Below are 19,964 nucleotides of genomic sequence, written 5' to 3'. Positions count from 1 at the left end.
TACGAGCATGAGGAAAACTGTGAGACGTGCATATAAACTCTCAGTGGCAATCGCTGCTCATAATCGAGAAGATCACATAATAGAATCAATTCCTCTTCTTCTTCATGTTCATCACATTCTCCAAACCATTTTTATGAGAACTTAACCATTCTGAGCCCTGGGGCAATTTAAAGCCGTTAGCAGAGCTGCTGTTGGTATCTCAGTTTCTTTCCTTTGTGCAAGCACTTCCTCTTGTCATCATGCAGATTTCATCAGACACATTCCCAAAGAGCACCACCATCCCACACATGACGTACTGTACCATTCAGCATTAAATAGGAAGCTACCGTATATAGAGGCCCATCCAGTGCATTAACTTTTACAGTATTAGCCTTGAGGCTGTAGCAGTTTCTCTCCGTGTCATTTAGCTGTTAGGCCACACAGTTTTGTTTTCTTTGTTCCCTTGTCTGTTCGCTGCAGAGTTTTCAAGTTGTTGTACTTTTAGATTCACATGTCATCCAGTAAATTGTCAAGCAGCTGGAGCTTACAGACATTCATGTGTATTCCTATCATGTTGAATGTTTCAGATTTAATGGGCTTTATGCACAGCTCCACTACTTCCTGAAATAAGCCAGCTCCTTTATTTCCTGTCTTACATTATTAGACCAACTGATTAATCCAGGTGTGCCTGACCATTGTTGTGAAGTCAGACACACTCATCACTTTATATAATTTTTTTTGAAGTATTTTTTTAATTGACAGGATAGTTGAGAGAGACAGGAAATTGAGTATTTTTTTTTTACATATCCAGTCAGTCTGTGCTGTCATGCTCAGTTACACTAAATGCTCCTTTTTGTCTGTGCTTTATTTCTACTTGTATTCAAGTCAGCCTGATGATTCCTGTGGTATCGCTCTTTCCTGTAAGCATTATGTTGACCAAAGTCCCTGCGTGTCCTCATCATATATGGAGAGCAAACACGCAGGATTTTAAGAAGTGTGTTTGGACATCCTGTCTTGTATGTTGGACTTGTATCTAGTAAGAGTGTCAGTGTGACTAACTACTTTCCACTCAGAGCACATAGGGCGTCAGTGTAGTCCCACTGACTATGACGTGCCTGTAATTGCTATGGATATTGGACTCATTTGTCTTTCTGAAATGTCTGGTCTGAGAGACTTTGGCTAATGTATAATTCAACATAGAAAATCAAACACCCCGTCTCTGTATCCACCTCCTCATCTCCCTTTGAATATTGTTCCTTCTTCCCCAGGCAAGACATGATATGACATGAGAAAACAAGTGACTGTTTTCACGTCAGCGCAACAGGGAATGGATAGTGGCATTTATCGTGGAGCATGTAAGTGTTTAGTTGTCAATTGAAATAAGAGCATAATCAGTCAGGAGCTGTACTGTATATCCTTGTTTCCGTGCTGTAGGTTTTGGTTAGTGTTTTATTTTTGGGGTAGGTGCTTTTTCAGCTCCTTTTCACTGTCTGCTTCTTGTCATCTCTCATTGTATGAGGATTCTACAACAGTATCAGCAAAGCATCAAAACACCAGCAGTCCTCGGCACTCTATTCATGCAGGTACCTGTTCATAGCCTGTCAGAAGTCTTTACTTGATGTGCTGCTGCCAGGCATCTGTCAGTGGGCAGCACCACGGCTCCGTGCTACTGATTTTCCATTAGCAGCAGTGGTATAACTGAGGCTCTGTCTCTCCTCCTACCAGAGCGATCATAAAATTCCCTGTATCTCATTAGCAAATGGAACTTTTTCTTGTCATTTCTTGTCACTGCATGTATTATTTATCGCTATTCTTGAGGAGAAAAAATATCCTTATGATTTATAGTCATGTATTAAACAAAGGCATAACTGGTCATTTTCTCAGAGTGCAGCTTTGTAGAGTAAACTTTATCCCTGCCAATTATGTTTTCTAAAATAATTCTGTCTCATAAAGTTATTTGTATAAGCATTGATCTTCCCCCTCTAATCTGGAAAATGCACTTATTTGCAAGAATGCAAGTGCATTTCCCAAGATATCAAGTATTCATCTAATAACTCAGAGTTAAAACAGCAGATATACTGCACCTCTGAATCAGATTGCACTGAAGAGAGGAGGTGGTGGTGGTGTGCGTTACATTAAACTGTCCTATATGAGCCATAAGAGGAAGAGGAGTGACCAAAAAAGTAAGTGTGGCATCATAAATAATGGTCAATCTTTCTCTCTTTCCAGCCATAAAAAGCACAAGGATAAGATAAGAAATCATCCTGAATGACATTTTCTGTCTGCCTGTCAAACTCCTCAACTCTCAACTCAGCAAGCCCTTATTACAATTGAAGTGTGGTTATGAGTTGCACGTAAATGCAATTACACTTTGGCGGGGTAAATAATACTAAAACTAAAAATAATAAGTTCCTCTTTTAATAAGAAAACAAGTCAAATATATTCTTCGTATTTTGCAATGGCAAATTTTGATGACCGTCAATCACCAATGTCATCATCCATCAGCACATCACTGTCAAGCACTGCATAGCTGTCACCACAAACAGTATATTGCAGTTAAAAGGGAAATATGGACAATGCAGTAAAAGATGTCCCTTTTTGTGAACTAAAATATGGAGCTACACTGCAGGTTATTAATATGTGCTTTCATGTACTTGTTAGCTGTCACTTTGCCTTTTTTTGCATTGTAACTGCAGGACATAATACTTGACTTGTTAGCAACATGTCATTCTCAATAAAGTCAGCGTTTCTTCGAGCAAACTGTTGTCTGGCAACGGGAGCACAAAGACAGGTCACTGACAGCACTTCATCTTCATCCTTACAAACACACAATGAGTGATCACAGCCATTTCATTTGGTTTATTAACTGTCCTGGCAGTAGAGTCAACTGTCTGCGTTTCTACCTCAGTAATAACCTTCACTCTATTAGTGTCCGGTGATTGTTTTGTACCTCGGCTGTGACATGGATGTCACCATATTAATTGGACTTTGGACGGCTTCATCCACAGAGATCAATCACGTTGTGTATTTGAGATGGATTACAACCAAACACCCTGTCAAAATTGGGCCGAAACTGTGTGTCAAACTCTACGAGACTCAACTGGAGGCCCCAAAGTCTTTTCGGGATTTAGGAGATTTTTATCTCATAGGCACACTGGAGCCCACTCACTGCAGTCTTTCTCACTCATTATCTTGTGTCTTTTTGTCTTCACTTCCCTCTCTTTCTTCTCCCTCTATAGGATCACCCTGGCTCAATTCTAACCCTAAGTAGTTAAGAGAAGACACATAAAGACTAACAAGCAAGCCCTCCTGTACTATTTGCATTTTTGTATCCCAGATGTAGCTCATTCCTCCAGCTCATTTGTCTCACTTGAACAACTTACTGCATATGTATGTTACATTATGTATGTTAAAGGATACAGCTTGTGTATTCTATGATCTTGTTATTTGGAGATGAATTTAAATGAAAGACCAAAGCCACACTGAATTAATTTGTGTGCGTCAGTGCTTTCCAACTTTACTACTCTGTCTTTAGCAATAAGTTCGAAGTCCATTCTTTATATATATTTACACACCAGTCACAAGACATAATATTTTTTAACAATTTCATACAGGTACTTCTTACTCTGTGTAGTTCTGGACTGATCTCACCCTTTCCTGATGTCGTCAGGCTTGTTAACGTCTGTCTTTTTTGTTGTCCGCTGACTTTCCTCTGTTTACCACTCCAGCAGTTTGGGCCTGAAGACAGGTTTGTGTGTGATTAAAACAGAGAAAAGAAGAGAAAACAGATAGAAAGCACACAGGAAACCTCTTAGTCCTCTACTGAACAAGTAGACATTGACAACAGCTGGGCAGCCTTTGTCCATTTGTAGCTGTCAGATTCAAGGAAGCATCTTTCCTCCTCTTTGCTCCTCTTGTGTTCTCCTTTCACCTCTACTGGGGGTGTTGGAGGGTTTTGATATAGGAGCCGCTGTTTACAGTTAAAACAAAAAAATGAAAACACACAGAACAAAAAAGGAAGCTGTTCCCTTTAAAATCAGGGCAGAAAAACTATGAGACCGCTCTGTTGAGGTTTAAAGTTCTGTTACTCTTATTGCACCTTAAATCAAGACTGACTTTTACATAAAGTTGTGGAAGGTCACACAATTTCATTATGTCATTACTTCTGATGTGTCAACAAAACAACTTCATATCCATAGGGCCTCCGGCTTATGGAGCAGCTGATTGAATTGAGGGAAACAAACATAACACTTTGCTCACTCAGAAGAAATAAAACTCCTGATCATCAAGGGATAAACAATTACCTATGCCTGAACCAGAAGCAAACTACCTGTGTGTGTGTGTGTGTGTGTGTGTGTGTGTGTGTGTGTGTGTGTGTGTGTGTGTGTGTGTGTGTGTGTGTGTGTGTGTGTGTGTGTGTGTGTGTGTGTGTGTGTGTGTGTGTGTGTGTGTGTGTGTGTGTGTGTGTGTGTGTGTGTGTGTGTGTGTGTGTGTGTACCCTTATATACGAGTGGGTGGTCCAGGCATGATAGAACATGATGAAATCAGCCTGCTGGCTGCCTGTTGCCATTTTGCTCTACGATTGCTACGTTTTATTATTTCCCCTTGGATATTGATTTTCTTTCCTCTCTGTTGAACTTGCGGGGCCAGCGAGCAGCCCTCTGTTTCTTCCTGCTTCTCCTGTCAACACTATTTCACCGAAGATGCACCCATCCCCACAGAGAAGCCCCCCCCCTCACACACACACACACACACACACACACACACTTTCACACATACGCCACAAATACTGTGCGCACACAAACACACATCAAGATTCACACCAAGTCAATGCTTCCCTGGGAGGAATTAATCAGAGAATCTATGGGGCCAGACAATGAAACTCCCACAAAGCTGTAAATTAGGACACACAGGTGCACATGCAGTATTTCAAGTGTTTACGTCTGTGTGTGTGTTTCCTGTGCACTTAAGGCTGATGTGACAGCAGCAGGGTGTTGAGCTGCAATGAGCCTTGAAAGTGATGGACTCTTTGATGACCCTCTGCCTAGTATATGCACGCAGGCAGCGGAAACACATTAACCATCGTTGACACTCATTTGAAATCTAGCACTGTCATGCTTCACTTCCATTTTTCCATCATGAGTTGGATTTCTCTTTGCAGAAAATAGATCCATACCCTGTCCACACCTCCAAGTGTAAATAGTAGAATTGATGATGGCTGCATTACAATTAGCTGCTTCAGTTTCAGAGTTCTGCATGTGTGTGTGTGTGTGTGTGTTCTGCATGGTTGGGTGTTATGCTGTCGTGGCGCACTGTCTGAGACCCTTATATAGACCAGGTGATGTTGTTATAGTAACACCTGTTCTTTTCCTACTGCAAATCAAGAAGTCTGCTGTGATCTTGATCTGACAGGCTGCTGTACTGTATAAGCAACCGTCAGTCATCCAGTGTTTCCATCTCTCTCCTCACCGACTTGACTGACACCTCTGCTGCTGCTACATTAGAGATGTATCTAATGTAGGTGTTTTAAATTGTTGCTCTAGTTGGATAAAATGAAACCTTTTTAAGTTACAACTCATATGCGGTTCCCACTTCTTTTTTTTTAATGTCCTTCCATGAGTCAGACTGTGTCAGCCTTCTGACTTGACCTTGAGGACAACCACCCTGAAATAATGACACAGTGTGGAAGCTGGAGGTGGCCCGCTGGGCTGCTCCCTGCTGCTGCTCAGCATGCTGTCACACCATGTCCTTGTTTGTTGCTCTTTGATATGTGCACTTGCGTGGATTTGTGTGCTTCCGGATTATTGTATCAGCGTTCGATGTGAAGGAATAACACAGCATAGTAACAAATGCTTGATTTTGGCTCTTACGTGTCAGAAAGTGGGGTGCCTATTAGTGCTACATGAATGACAAGATGTGGAGTGCAACAAAATCTAAAACCGTAGCTCAGCTGCCTGTGTGTGTAGTTGTTTTGCATATACATGTGGAGGCATTTGAATGAGCCCGAGGAGAGTGTTTATATTTGTATTCCCAACCTGAGGGTTGGAAAATGACCTGTCTCCTGTGATTAAATCCCGGTTAACCAGAAGTGACGTGGTAATTGTGAAATCTATTTAAAAGAATTGTAGCTTGTCTCTCTCTCTCTTTCTCACTCCCTCTCTTCATTTCTCTCCCCATGTCTCTCTTTGTTTTCAGGTCATTACTAGACCTTCTTTTTTTACACCTTCTTGTCAGCATTTTATTCCTGCGGCTCTGTTCTCGCTCTTCTCATGGTTTATTTTCTCTTTTTTTTCTCCCTTTTTGCTCTTGTTTGCACATTTCTCTTTCCTTCCTTCCTTCCTTCCTTCCTACCCCCTTGCAGCTTCACTTTTCCTGTGCTTTGCTCATGTGCCACATTTTTCTCCTGTTTCCTTGTCTCTCTCTGGTTAAGTGTGTTTATACAAAAGAAAAAAAAACTCTGCAGCATCGGATCGATCCTGTGATGGCGCTAAGATTAATATCACAGTTGTGTCACAGTTTATCCTGCAAACACTGATGGATGGTTTCTGCTCACCTCATACTTTCCACATGTTGGCATTTCATTTTCTCTTCTCACCCAATCCCTTTTCTCTCCTTTTTTTCTTCCACACACAGTGGCGTCCGTTCCTCCCTGGTCTGAAATATGAAGTGATAGACTCAGCTTACATCTCCCTCTACACAGGTAAGAGTTACTCTACCATGCTAATGCTAAATACACAGCATCCAAACCCATTTTGTCATCTCATCTTGGAAAGTAATGAATCTCAGAATGGAGTGTTAAGTTTTCTGATGTTTGCGCTGAGACGCTCATGAGACTTTTAAATGACAGTGAAATATAGTGTGTGTTTTTTAGCTGTGTGCTTGGGAATAAAAAAGAGGAAATGAGGCTGAAAAAGAAAACAACTTCATCAGTCTATTCTGGTGTCGAACACGAAATCAGCTTCCTTTTGTTTGTCTCCTATCAAACTCATATTTATTGTCTCAGCGTGACATATCTTCCCTATTTGAGTCCAAAGACAAGATACAGAACCTAATGGATGCTCTATTTTTCTCTATAGATGTCACTGGTTGCAGAGATGAGAGCTCTAGATTCTGAGTGGATGTCTAACCTCTGTAGCTCCAAGAATAGCAATGTGTCACAGGGATTCAGTATCGTTAACAGGGGGGAAATGCCAGCCGCACAGAAAATGATGTGTGGAGTTGTCATTTTGAGCAAAACTGCAGTGTTCGCTGGATATGTGCCAAATGCTGCCTTCTTGTTTAGTACCAGCCACGACAGAGAAAGGGGGTTTCATCTGACTTTCTCCCATCGCTGATTTTCTCCCTTTTGTCACTGTGGAAAATGTTAAATATTCATCCCTGTTTGGCAGAGGAGAAAAACACATTTTGTGGCTTGTCCAGAGATACTTGTTCTCCCCTGTTATTCAGTTTAATTAGGTCTCTCATTGGATTCTAATTAACATCATTGTGTGCTCAACAGTTGTAGCACTTAATAAGAGCATATCATTCACTAATACTAAAGTAAAAGCCTCAATTTCATCACTTGTACAACTTATTTTTCACAGAATTGTAGCTATGCAAGGACAAACTATGCTGGAATAACTCTCAGGAAAACAGGCAATGATTATACCAGACTGGTAGAGTGCATTTGTTCAACCATTTAACTGTGTGTTTTGTTTTGTTTTTTGACAAATGATTATTTATTGTGTCAGCATGATTGTTAATAGTGCATTACTTGACACTTTAATTTGCAGGAACGTTTATCACAGCTCTGATATGATTTCTAATGGGTTCAAGCCAAGTACAGCTCATAATTTTTGAGATTATACTTCTTATTTGACACTTTGGAAACACACATAAAAGCACAACCCAGATGCTAGCTGATAATTGATTTACAAGATCCCAAAGACACACAACTCTCTTCACTGTCTCCATGACGTATGCTCATTGTCACACTGTATCCACCAGCCCATTACACTGATCATCAAAAGTAAATGCCTTACCTTGACCCTTGAACCAAATCAATAATTCAAACTCCAACCACACGCATACACACTCCATGTGAACCACGATGCCTATGAATCAAAAGAAATAGAAGGAAAATTGTACTGTATTGTTAGGATTTCAAAAACAGATAGACAGTTAGTCTTGGTGGGTGCATATGTGAGGTATGTGATAAACAAATATTTTCTTGTTAAAAGTTCAACGAAAGGCTTTTTGTGTGTAGCATGTACACACTCACAAAGGTACACCCCGGAGGATAAAAATGATGCTGACCACCTTGTTAATTATAAAGCATTTCTCCCATCAGGCCCTGCTCTTGACACGCCATTAATCACACATGCTCTCTCCTCCTTCCCTGATATCGATTGGTATAATTATGACTCTCCTCTGCTCTGTTTTTGTTTTTCTTCCAACTTTTTTTTTTCCTGATCTGCTCACTTTAGCTTTTGCTCTTTTCCTCCTCCCCCTTTGCTTTTTTCCTCTCTGAATCTCGTTTTGTGTCTTCTCTCTCCTTTCTCCACCTTTTCATGGTTGCTAAGGATTTATGATGATGCTACACAGATAATGTGCATGATATTTTCTTTCCAATAGCCGACATCGAATGCGTCTGTCAATAAGATCAAAACAGTGAAAGCAATAATGAATCTTCCTTATTCCCTCTCTCTCTCCTTGTATCTCTCAGACGAGTCCAGCTTGAAGATGAACAGTGTCGACCACATCCCTCAGACCTTGGCCAGTCACATCCATCTCCCAGGCGAGACTCAGTCCCAGGGTGTGGAAGGAGGCAGCATCACGCACCACGGAGCAGATATGCTCAAGCCAGACCCCAGGGACACCTTTTATAACAGTAAATCTGACAGTCATCATCTTCCACTGTCCCCCCATTTTTTGTCCTCATCTTGATTGTCTGGCCTATCATTTTCTCTGATTGTCTGACGGAGTGTCTGTCTGGCCGACTGTCTGGCTCACAGTCCAGTGTTGCTTGATTCAGACTTTTTCATCTGGCTTGATATGTCTATTTTTTTCTCTCTCTCTCTCTGTATATATATATATTTACCGCCTCTCTTTCTTTCTCCTCAGCTCCTATGATTGACCCCTCCCACCTGGAAAATGTTCTGCCAGCCTGTCTCTACTCCCCAACCTACGTGGTCAAAGATTTTCCCATTGCTAGATACCAGGGCCTGCAGTTTGTAAGTGCCCCTTTTATTCACCAAAATAAGTACCACTCAGATATGTTTTGGTCTGTGTTTTAATTGGTGGTTTGTGCTAAAATGATCTCAGTGGGGTCATCAGAAGTGCACTCAGTTAAAGCAGTAGTCGTCTAAAACTCCAAAAAAATAAGTCCCTCACATTCAGATCAACTAGTTATAGAAGAAAGAGGCAGACCTGTTAAGTCCACATTGATTGGATTTCACCAATCATCTCTCCCTTTGTGTGAAAACACATAAAAGAAGCAGGTGGCAGGTAGTGTTGAGCGCTGCTTCCCTCTGTAGGCCAACATGAGTCACTGCAGCAGCTGCAGAGACCAGTGACGAGCTGCAAGCGAGAGCCACAAAAAACAAATCCATTTTAGATTTGACGGAACACACTGTGAGAAAAAACAATATAATTGTGTTGAGCAACTGGTTGATTTTGATTTAATGAATCCAATCCTAATTGAGTACTGCTTAATGAGAATGATCTGTGTTTCCTAGCAGTATTTCAGTATTTCATCTTTGATTGACATTGTGCTTTCCTTCAGGTTTATCTATCCTTCGTCTACCCCAACGACTTCACACGGCTCACCCACATGGAGCGAGAGAACAAGTGCTTCTACAGAGAGTCTCCGATCTACTTAGAGAAGTAAGGATGGCATTGTTTTTATCTCCTAGAGAAGATAGAAGATGTGTCTCTGTCTATATATGGCTGAATACAATTATTATACAGAATAAAGGTTGTTAGTGAGTGTCTGTGGGTTTGATAGCAAATTAAAGACACATTGCAACTTCAGCCTTCTGTTAATGTGTGTGTGTGCGTGTGTGTGTGTCCCCTCTTGCTGCGGCTGCCAGGTTTGGTTTCTACAAATATATGAAGATGGATGAGGAGGAAGACGACAGACCGTTCTTCTTCCCCAATCCAGATGGTAACTAATAATGAACAAACGCACACTTCTGCATGCACACGGGACACACAATTTTGTACACTCGCACTCAATCATCTTTGTGCTCTGCTCCAGATTTCCTAGAGGAAGAGGAGGTGGTGGAAGGCGAGGACGAGGCAGAGATCGTTGGCACGCAGGCGCCCAGGAAGCCGTCTCATCCCAGCCAGAGCAGTCACACCTCCAACCCCTCCCATCAACACTCGAAGCCCGAGACGACACCAGCCAGGAGAGGAGGCGAGGAAGAGGAGGTGGACCCTGATGAAGAGGAGGACGGAGCGGTCAACAACAATCATATCATCCGCCACAGAGAAAGGCGACACTTCCTTCACAGAGATGGACAGATAGGGAGGGAAATGGACAGAGAATGGGGACGAGATCACACAAGAGGAAGCATGAGACAGGACTCCAGGAGGGGACTCGATGAGCCCCAGCGCAATGTGCTTGAACCTGATACTGACAGTGTGGTCCGGAGTCGCTCCCTGTCCTGGATCCACCCCGGTCCTGTAGAGCAGGTTCCTGGTAGAAAAGGAGGGGGAGCAGGTGGTGGGGCAGGAAGAGGAGGAGGAGGAGAGAAAGGAGCAGAGACTCCGCCTAAACTGAGCAAGTCTTCGCTCCTTTTCCCCCAAAAATCCTCCCTCTCTGCCTTCGCCAGCCGTGCCAAGCAGATCCTCAGCAATTCTGCCCACAGCAACAATCCCTATGACAACGGCAACAAGCTGGCTGGAAACAAGAAGGAGGAGAACAAGATCTACATCACCAGGCCTCGGCCTGCCAGGGAGAAGGAGAGGGAAAGGGAGAGGGAGAGGGAGAGGGAGCAGCGGCGAGAGAGGAGGGAGGAGAGGGCGTCTCGCCATCCCAGGGAGGTGTTCCCGGGGGTCTTTCTGTACCAATCTGGGAAGACTACAAGACTGGTCAGCCTGGGTGCCAAAGGACATGCTGGGGGAGGGGTAACAGGAGGGAGGAACATTGTTAGTGCCCCACAGCTCTGGCCGAACCCCCCCACAAAGGGGGGTAAGACATCTCCTCACAACGGAAGCATCAACACACAGAATGAAAGTGTACAGAAGTCTGTCAGGAGGGCAGCTGTGGCGAAACAGCTGGAGAAAAGCAAGAGGAGAGGGGAGCATCAGGATTCAAAGACTACCGGCACAGCTGATCCACGCAGCAAAGACGGCCCACTGACCCAGTTATCCCATCATCAAGATCCCCTTCCCCCTCTTGTTACCCTGCCAAGGTCAAACTCCACAGAAAACACACTCCAAGGTCAAACAAGGGTCACCTCTTACCTCAGGATCTCAGAGATCACAGAGTCCCAGCAGCAGCCAGAGCCCGACCCCAACCCATCAGAACTAGACCAGGACGCAAACCGCTCTAATCCCGACCCCGACCCGGAGCCAGAGCCGGAGGAGGGCGAGCTGTCGGACTACAGCTACGAGGAGGTGGAAGCTCGGCCGGGGTGGGCGGAGGAGAGCATCAACTGGCAGCGGACCTTCTCGGTCAATCCCATGGACTTTGAGCTCCTGCGCTCCGACTGGAACGACCTGCGCTGCAACGTGTCGGGCAACCTGCAGCTCGCAGAGAGCGAGGTGGTGGACGTGCTGGCGCAGTACATGGAGAAACTCAACGAACGCAACGGAGGGTGAGGATAAAGGAGAGGGACTGAGAATAATGTGAGACTAAAAGGTCTCGTGTTTCCCCGCAACCTTGTAAATTCAAATGTGTTGTTGCCGTTATGTAAAGCTAGTAGTAATTTCAGTGAGAACATATTGGTCATGCCCTGGTGCTTTGACTTCATGTTCACAGACCTCTATGTGCTGATTACTGTTTTCTGCAGCAGTGCGTACAAACCTTGTTGTTATTTGTGTGAAGTAGCCTAGCCATTAACTTTTTTCCCCCCTGTTTTCATTTTCCTCCCACATCACACCATGTTGGCTTCACAGCAGCACAGATAATGAGTAGCAGCATTTTTTTTTGAAGTGGTCTGCCTACAGTCAAACAATAATTAATCCCGTTAAAAAGATATAGAAAATTGTGTTTTCTCTTTGTAGTCTTTTTTTTTTTTTTTTTTTGTCATATTATTCTTCAGAGCTTGTGCATCCTGGCTCAATCCTTTCTCTTCTGCCCGCGCCCCCAGGATCTACACCCTGCTGCGGATTATCAACGTGGAGAAGCGGCGCGACTCGGCCAGAGGGAACCGGTACCTCGTGGAGCTGGAGCTGATGGAGAGGGGCCGCAGCGTGGTGCGTCTGTCTGAATACATTTACCTGCTGCTGCACCGCGGCAGGCAAGGGGAGGAAAGCCTAGAGAACACCGACTCTGCCCCAGCCTCTGCACCAGCTTCGGCCCCCTCCCCTGCCACATCTAGCCTCGCCACCCCGCCGCCCCCTCCCTCCACCAAGTCCCCTGCGCGGCCCGGAGCGACGCCGTGGAGCACTGCCTACGCTAAGCCTCTGCTCTGCCAGCCGGTCATGCTGCAGTGGAGGAGAGATGTCATGGTGCATTTTGTGGTGCCGGGTCAGTCAGTTTTCTCAGCTCTGAAAACTGAATAATCCTTATAGAACCTGCACATAATGCAAATTAACATAATTTGGTTTGGTTTTCCTAACTTGCAGTCTACTTTTTTAAAAATGTCTTCTTACTGCCCTTCAGTGAAAAACCAAGCTCGGTGGGTGCAGCAGTTTATCTCCGACATGGAGAATCTCCACCGCCAGACCAAGGATGACAATTTCAGCATCATTATCGTCGACTTTGAGAGTGAAGACATGGACGTGGAGCAGGCACTTAGAGAGAGCACCGTGCCAAGGTCTGCGTGTGATTTTATGTGCCCGACATAATCAGCTGAGTGATGTGACTCGGAAAGTGAATATTTTAGGTGATTTGTGTGTTTGTTATTGTTTTGACAGATACGAGTATCTTAGGAGAGAGGGGAACTTTGAGCGTTCGGCAGGACTGCAGATCGGAGTGGACACCATTGAGGTCAGAAAAACAAAACGCACAGAGGCCAAGACAACAATATGTGCGCTGGCAGGGAAAGAGCCACTCACTGAAGGGCAGGCACTCACACTGACCGCATGACCTTTACTGGCTGATGGACAGACGGAGGGAACACTCATGCATAATGAATACATCACGACCGGGCTGGTCTGTCACAGTCACAGGCTGTGTATTTCGGCCTTATCTCCGAGCCTCCTCCTCTTCCTCCTTCCCCTCTCCCTCTCCCACAGAGCCCAGCTGTGGATGACAGGGAATCGCTTAGACAGTTAGCTGCATTTCCTCTGTCATGTGTATGCCATAGCTGTCACATCCACTCCCTCTCACAGGTTATTTGTGTGCATGCGCTCTTACGCCTCTTCCTGGCTGTCTCTATATCACACACACGCATGCACACCCCACCCACGGGGGGGCGTGGAGCGGCTGGAAATTTGGACAGACGTTAATCCATCAGTTGAGTGTCAGCGCTGTCACGGTGGGATGACAGGACTGTCACTCATGTCTGAATGACCTGCAGGGCTCTTGGAGTGAAGACAAGCCACTGATGCTGAGCCCGGACTTTTTCACTCTCTTTAATCCGAAAATCCCATATTAGGCGCATGTGAACATGCACTGTCACACACACAAAGTTACACCAGCTCATACACACAGAATTCCTCACACACACACACACACACGTCTTTATCCCAGACGTAGGGAAGATTTAGACACTATTTAGATGTAATGAATGTGTACATTACTGTGCATCTGTCTGTCCCTCTTGCAGGATAGTCACAGCATCGTGTTCCTGTGTGATCTGCACATCCACTTCCCTCTCAACATCTTGGAAAGCATCAGGAAGCACTGTGTCGAGGGACGCCTTGCTTTTGCTCCCATAGTCATGAGACTCAGCTGTGGAAGCTCACCACGGGAACCTGACGGTAACTCGAATAAACACACATTTCATGAATGAATACTCTTGTCTGTTCACACACTGTAATAATCAAATTTGTATGTTAACATATTTTGACTGGTGCCTCAGTTACAGACGACTGACTCTTAATCATAATACATTTTAAATTTACATCCAAAGCACGTACTTCTGTATGCATCAGTCTTTATTTTTATCACATGCAATGGGACTTGTCGCTGTTATTAACATTCTTTTCATCCTGTCTGCAGGTTACTGGGAGGTAAATGGCTTTGGCCTATTTGGAATCTACAAGTCTGACTTCGATAAGATTGGAGGGATGAACACAGAGGAATTCAAAGACCGCTGGGGTGGAGAGGACTGGGAGCTGCTGGACAGGTAACCTAGCAACAAGCCAACACAATAACCCCATTAGCGGTTTTCTCAAAGTTCATATTTTGCTGAGATGTTGACACAACTCTATGGTAACTTTTGAAGTTGTAGTTAAACTTTATGTGCTTTGCAATGGGATGTTGTGTTGGACTAGATTCCTTTAAGTTCTACAGATGTTTACAAGAATCACCCCCTGGTTGTTTTTTATCCCTTATGGTTTAGAAAATGACATCATTTCACAGGTTCCTTTTAAGTATTTTTGTGCAGATTTTAAGACATGCATCCCTCGGATTTCTGTCTCCACTGAAAAAGAATAACAAGGGCTCATAGAATATCGTTTTTGGCACTTTTTAAGTTTTATTATTCATTGCTTTAGCAGGCAGAAATCCCTAAGATGCCTAATTCAAAACCTGTCCCTGAACTGACTCTTGAATAAAAGCAGAGTTAAAAGGTTTAGACAGACTATTGAAGACGGCCCCTGGTCACAGTTTCCAAGATCAGTTGCTGTGGTTCCAGTCTTTTCTCCTTGATGAAAAAAACTTGTATCTGCCGGCGCTGAAAAGTCTTACAGAGCATTGATTTAAATTCCCCCAAAGACAGAGTTAAGAGGGTATTTAGAGGTCTTATTTAATTTACAAAGATTGTGAATATTTTTTTTCTTGAGAGAAACATTACTTTTACTTTTTGGCTGTTGGGCTGAATCAACTGATAATGGGCAAGTGTTGATTTTAGCAATCACTGAAATTGATTGGTCCATAATTTTGCTGCTTATCTGGGTCGATGAAATAAAACCCTCAGATATAAAATAACTACAAACAACACAACATGACCTTTGTTGTCATATTTGTCTTTATGCATCTCTTTGTGGTGGTTTTGTTCTCTTGTTGGATAGTTTGGCTTATCTTTAAAGTTTTCAAGTAAGCTTGTTGACTTTCAAACAAGGCATATCAAAGAGGGACGTCATACAGCTGTTCAGTAATCCACAGACACACAGAGCCGGGCCAGGTTGATTATATTATTTATTAATTATATGACACGGGATAAGTTCCTGACCAAAATATCATATAAGTCTCAATACAATAATGTATTTAATCAATAGTTGAAGGCCTTATTGTTTATTATCCTCAATGTGATCTCACCATACATGGACCGTATTAAATAACATTTTCTGTGGTAGTACACCCTGAGAGAACACAGCTATAACCCAGTGCTTCTCTCTCTCCCTCCAGGGTGTTGCAGAATGGTTTGGAGGTCGAGCGACTTCGCTTGAGAAACTTCTTTCACTACTATCACTCCAAACGAGGCATGTGGAACGCCCAGAACAAGAAAACTCCTAAGGGATAGCGCCTCCTGCTGGTCGGAGGATCCTTAAAAAGCCTACCTGCAGATCCACTGTGTGTGAGAGAGAGACCTCTGGTAGCTCGCTCACTGCCTGAACTCTGCCTTTCTTGAAACCAGGCTCCTCTCTGGGACGCCTGTGTTTCGTCATCGGCCCCTGTTGTATGCTTGTCTGTATGAGGAAACGGTGTCCAAATGTGAGCTTTTGGAAGCGAGCTGTTCACGCAGACACAACCTGAGTCATCACTTTGCCTCATTGACTGAACTACTGTACAGGGAGAAGAGAGTTATTTTTGTTCTCCTTCTCTCTGCCCTTTTTTCTTGGCGCAGTGTTTTCAGACAGACTGGAAAGCAGCTGTTTTCGTGTGTGTGTTTGTGAGGACGCGTGAGTATGTGCTGTATATATACAAGTGCGTGTGGGTGTGTTGCCGCTTGTGTGTGCTTAATGATGACAGGAAGCACCTTTTTCTAACAAGGAGATGTGAAGACAACCTAAGATCTTTTTTTCTAACACGCTCTCACGTGGGAGCCTTATAGAATGTGTCAACATGTTATTCCAATAGATTCAGACATGGTGGCGTAGCTCGTGTAGAGGAACTATGGTTTTGGTAAACACTATTTCTAAATACATCAACTACTACCTGTTGAATATCATTGACCAGTATGACCGAGGTGCTGACGTTTTCTTGATATCTGATATCATAAAACAAAGTTTCCTTATCGGAAAAGCCCTTTTCCAAACAGACACTGACAAATGCATCACCTTTATGTCTCCTCTCTTTCTGTCCCTCTCTCTTTTATCTTCAATTGATTTTCAGCATCATGCTAATTTGTGTATTTGTATCTGTTGAAACATTATAGAGAGCCCTGATGTTGTTTTGTTATATCAATTTTACATCCAGATTACTGCTAGCTATCGGTTATGACTGGATTCATTTTGTTTCATCGACAAAATTTTGTTCTGCTGTTAGTTATTAAGTGGGATTTTCATTTGTGCGTACATGCATATATTTGGGGGTGCTATTTTCTGTTTTAAAACACTGAATTTGTGAAAGGTTTACACTTTTAAACTCTACTGACGGTATCCTCCATTCCCTCCAAATCTCTAACCTCATTGTCAACTGGAATATGAAGCTGTAACAGGAGGGGGGCTGAGGACTACAGCAGCTTTCTGACATTTGATTTGAAGTTATCAACCCATTGTTGTTATTTTGTTTTATTTTATTTTATTTTATTTAGCATTTTCTAAGGATTGCATTTCATGTATTAAATCTGAGGGATTAAAACTTTATCTCTCATATTAGAATACCACAGAGACAGGTTAATGCTAAGCTGTTGAAAATGTCGACACTCTTCTTTTAAGCTTGTATAAAGCTCCAGCAGGAGGGGTTGACCGGTTCATGTGTTGGACACGATGTGGCAAGGCATGGCTGTTTCACAAATGTGTGCCTTTATCAGGGTTTGGCTGCGGGCAGTTTTTAAACTACTCTAATGACAGAAGAGGGCAGGGACAGACAGAAATCTAATGTTATTTATCAGCAGGCTGTAATGTCACTGTAAATTCAGATACACTGTAAAAGAAGGAAGTATGGTTCTCTTAAACAGAGTACAGATGTGTCAGTCTGTTTGTTACATTACCTTAGAAGCAAGGAGTGGTCTTTGCAAGCCACTTGTCCCCATTGGTGAAATAGACAGAGATGTTACAAATGACTACTGAGAGGGAACAGGAGGTGTCATGGAAACTCACTGGCAGCTGCTGTCCAGCGGGATCCCACCTGCTCCCATTACTTTGGCTGGAGGCCGGGCTACTAATGCCTCTGTTTATGCAACATGGTACTTATATTGACGGGGAATGGCTGGAGGGCTCAAGACTGGACACGTATATGGATGAGAGCTAATGATCTGTTATTGACTGTATGATTGTCAAAAACGCCCTCCAAGACCCTCTCTTTGCCTCTACAGGAAAAAAAGGTCTATTCTGTACGTCATTTAACATTGACATGGGATTATTTAAAGAACAAAAGAAACACATTAAATATAAGAATATATATATGAGAAACATAAAAATGAAAAATAGGAATATACATTCCAAGGTAATTTCTGTGAAATTGTTTTGTAGAGAAAAGGTTTTAAGAATGTATTGTACTTTTATTTTGATTTGTTGGGTTTTTGCAAATAAAATTTTATGCTTACGTCCACATCATTTTTCAGATGTGTTTTTATTTTGACATTTTAGTTAGTATTACTTACTGTTGTTGTTATGTAGTATCAACAGCTACAACAAATGGAAGTAACTACAGCCTGCAACAACACAAAAATGTCACATGGGCATTGAGCAACAAGTCAAAGAACTTTGGCTTCATCACTTTTTTGTGTCCCCTGGCAACACTTTTTTTTTTTTTGCAGTGAGTGTATTTGCAGCACACATGTCAATTTGATGAGGATGTTTTTTGAATTCACAGAGCATAAGTGTATTCACATGTGTTTTCTTGCAGTGAGTTGCAGTGCATTGAGTTCTCAGGGCTACCAAAAGTAACTTCATTTCCTATCTGACCACAAGGTGGTGCTGCACCCCACACTAACATGCACTGTACCTGGTGAGGTACATTAGTTGATAGACATGAAACACATGCAGAGTATGAACATATAGAGTTAAATTAGGTGAAAGCATAGCATGATTCACCATCGGAATAAAAAAGATAATGTGAATGAGTTAATATGGAAAATATTGCATGAGTTCAAAACCCCCCTCTCACATGCTCACACCCACATGAACCCACACTCCCACGAGTGTCAGGGATCACTACCTCTGCAAACAATTCAACTGTCAGTGGTCATGTGAATCTCTCATTTTGATAATTTCAGTTAGGTAGCATGATAAAGCTTTTTTTTTCTTTCCAACACTGGATTGTATTGAACTCTGGTGGTTTGTTAGGCATTTTTATACACCCTACTGAATAAGTAAATGCAACTCAAGACCCACTGAAACGCCAAACCTATTTCTTAAGCTCTTTTGTAAATACAGTTTATTCAGTTAGATTGAGACATTCAAACAGATCTTGCGAAGGTCTCAATAGGCTCTGATGCATTTAGCTACACATGCAAAGTAAGTATGATATCATATAAAAGCTGTTTTTACTCTGAGACTGACATCACTGTCCAGCTACTCACTGTAACTTAAACTGATTTAATATCACATTCATTGTGTTTTATGACCAACGCAGAGAGAAAAGCAAACAGTATGAAACTAACAGTTTGAACCCCAACAGGGCTGGTATGTTTTCAAACCACATTTAATCATTTGCAGAGTTTTTTGTTTTGAGTTGTTGCCCCCCTCCAGTGTTTGATATTGCTATGGGTGGTGCTGGCTTTGACGTATGCTCTGAACATGCACATACACACACTCACACTCAGACTCACACTCGCACTCACACTCACTCACAGACCGTGAGGTAACCTCTGTCTACACCACAGCTACATGAGGTCTGGATGAGGCAAGCGCTAACCTCCTGTGATCTCTACGCCCTCAGTGTGTCTTCAGCTCTCACTTAGACTAGATTTGACAAACGGGGGAGGTTAACTGGTCTGAAATGTCGACTCTGTTTTCAGTTCCCCTGCCTGAGTGATTCATAGACTGTAATGTGTGAATGTGTAGGAGTCAGTTTTTCCACTTTAGGTACATATGTAGTATAGCATGTCTAGTATTTACAAATCTTCATACGTGCAAGAAAAAACATTCATTACAGTCACTTTTACAATGTGTTAAGAAACACACAAACTGGTAGGGCCAGTGCTCTGCTCTAAGCCCATTATGTAATGGCAATGGATTCTGGGAACACACACCCAACCTGTCTGTGTGAGTGCTGAGTGATGAAAAGCAGGTAGTTACAGGCTTCTTCGCTGTTTGGTTTATTTCACCTTAGGCATATTACACCACCAAACCAGAAACAACAAACAGGCCACATGATAATCTAAACTGTGCTAAGTTTCATAAGAGGATTTGCTCACTCAATCTTTTGAAAGCAAAAGCAACCACTTTTTTGTTGTTGTTAATGCCATCCCCTTTTCTGCACTGGTACTGAAATAATAGGCTACACAGGAGAGGGCTGAATATACTCCATAGGCTGAGCCAGTACAGATATTATTGGTTGACAAATTTAAAAACAGAGGGAAAAGTTATATTAGACTATATATATTTCTATAGGCTATATG

The 19,964-nt window shown here is 42.8% G+C and overlaps 1 protein-coding gene across 1 annotated transcript in view; it reads left to right on the top strand.

Annotated features, from left to right (window-relative positions):
* Positions 1–15,758, top strand: part of b4galnt4a (beta-1,4-N-acetyl-galactosaminyl transferase 4a) — a gene marked incomplete at both ends in the record, with an annotated part of 123,560 nt that extends 107,802 nt beyond the window's left edge. The window contains 12 exons of the mRNA XM_083973157.1: positions 6,613–6,679; positions 8,684–8,848; positions 9,082–9,191; positions 9,743–9,843; positions 10,050–10,123; positions 10,217–11,780; positions 12,276–12,655; positions 12,791–12,944; positions 13,045–13,117; positions 13,899–14,052; positions 14,294–14,420; positions 15,644–15,758. Of these exons, the coding sequence (XP_083829283.1) occupies positions 6,613–6,679; positions 8,684–8,848; positions 9,082–9,191; positions 9,743–9,843; positions 10,050–10,123; positions 10,217–11,780; positions 12,276–12,655; positions 12,791–12,944; positions 13,045–13,117; positions 13,899–14,052; positions 14,294–14,420; positions 15,644–15,758 (3,084 nt within the window). The remainder of the gene's footprint in view (positions 1–6,612; positions 6,680–8,683; positions 8,849–9,081; positions 9,192–9,742; positions 9,844–10,049; positions 10,124–10,216; positions 11,781–12,275; positions 12,656–12,790; positions 12,945–13,044; positions 13,118–13,898; positions 14,053–14,293; positions 14,421–15,643) is intronic.
* Positions 15,759–19,964: the final 4,206 nt, after the last annotated feature.

This window comes from Trachurus trachurus, assembly GCF_905171665.1.
Source record: "Trachurus trachurus genome assembly, chromosome: 6".
NCBI classification, from domain to species: domain Eukaryota; kingdom Metazoa; phylum Chordata; class Actinopteri; order Carangiformes; family Carangidae; genus Trachurus; species Trachurus trachurus.
Note: the sequence above shows the minus strand (reverse complement) of the source record. Positions and strands in the feature narration are given on the sequence as shown.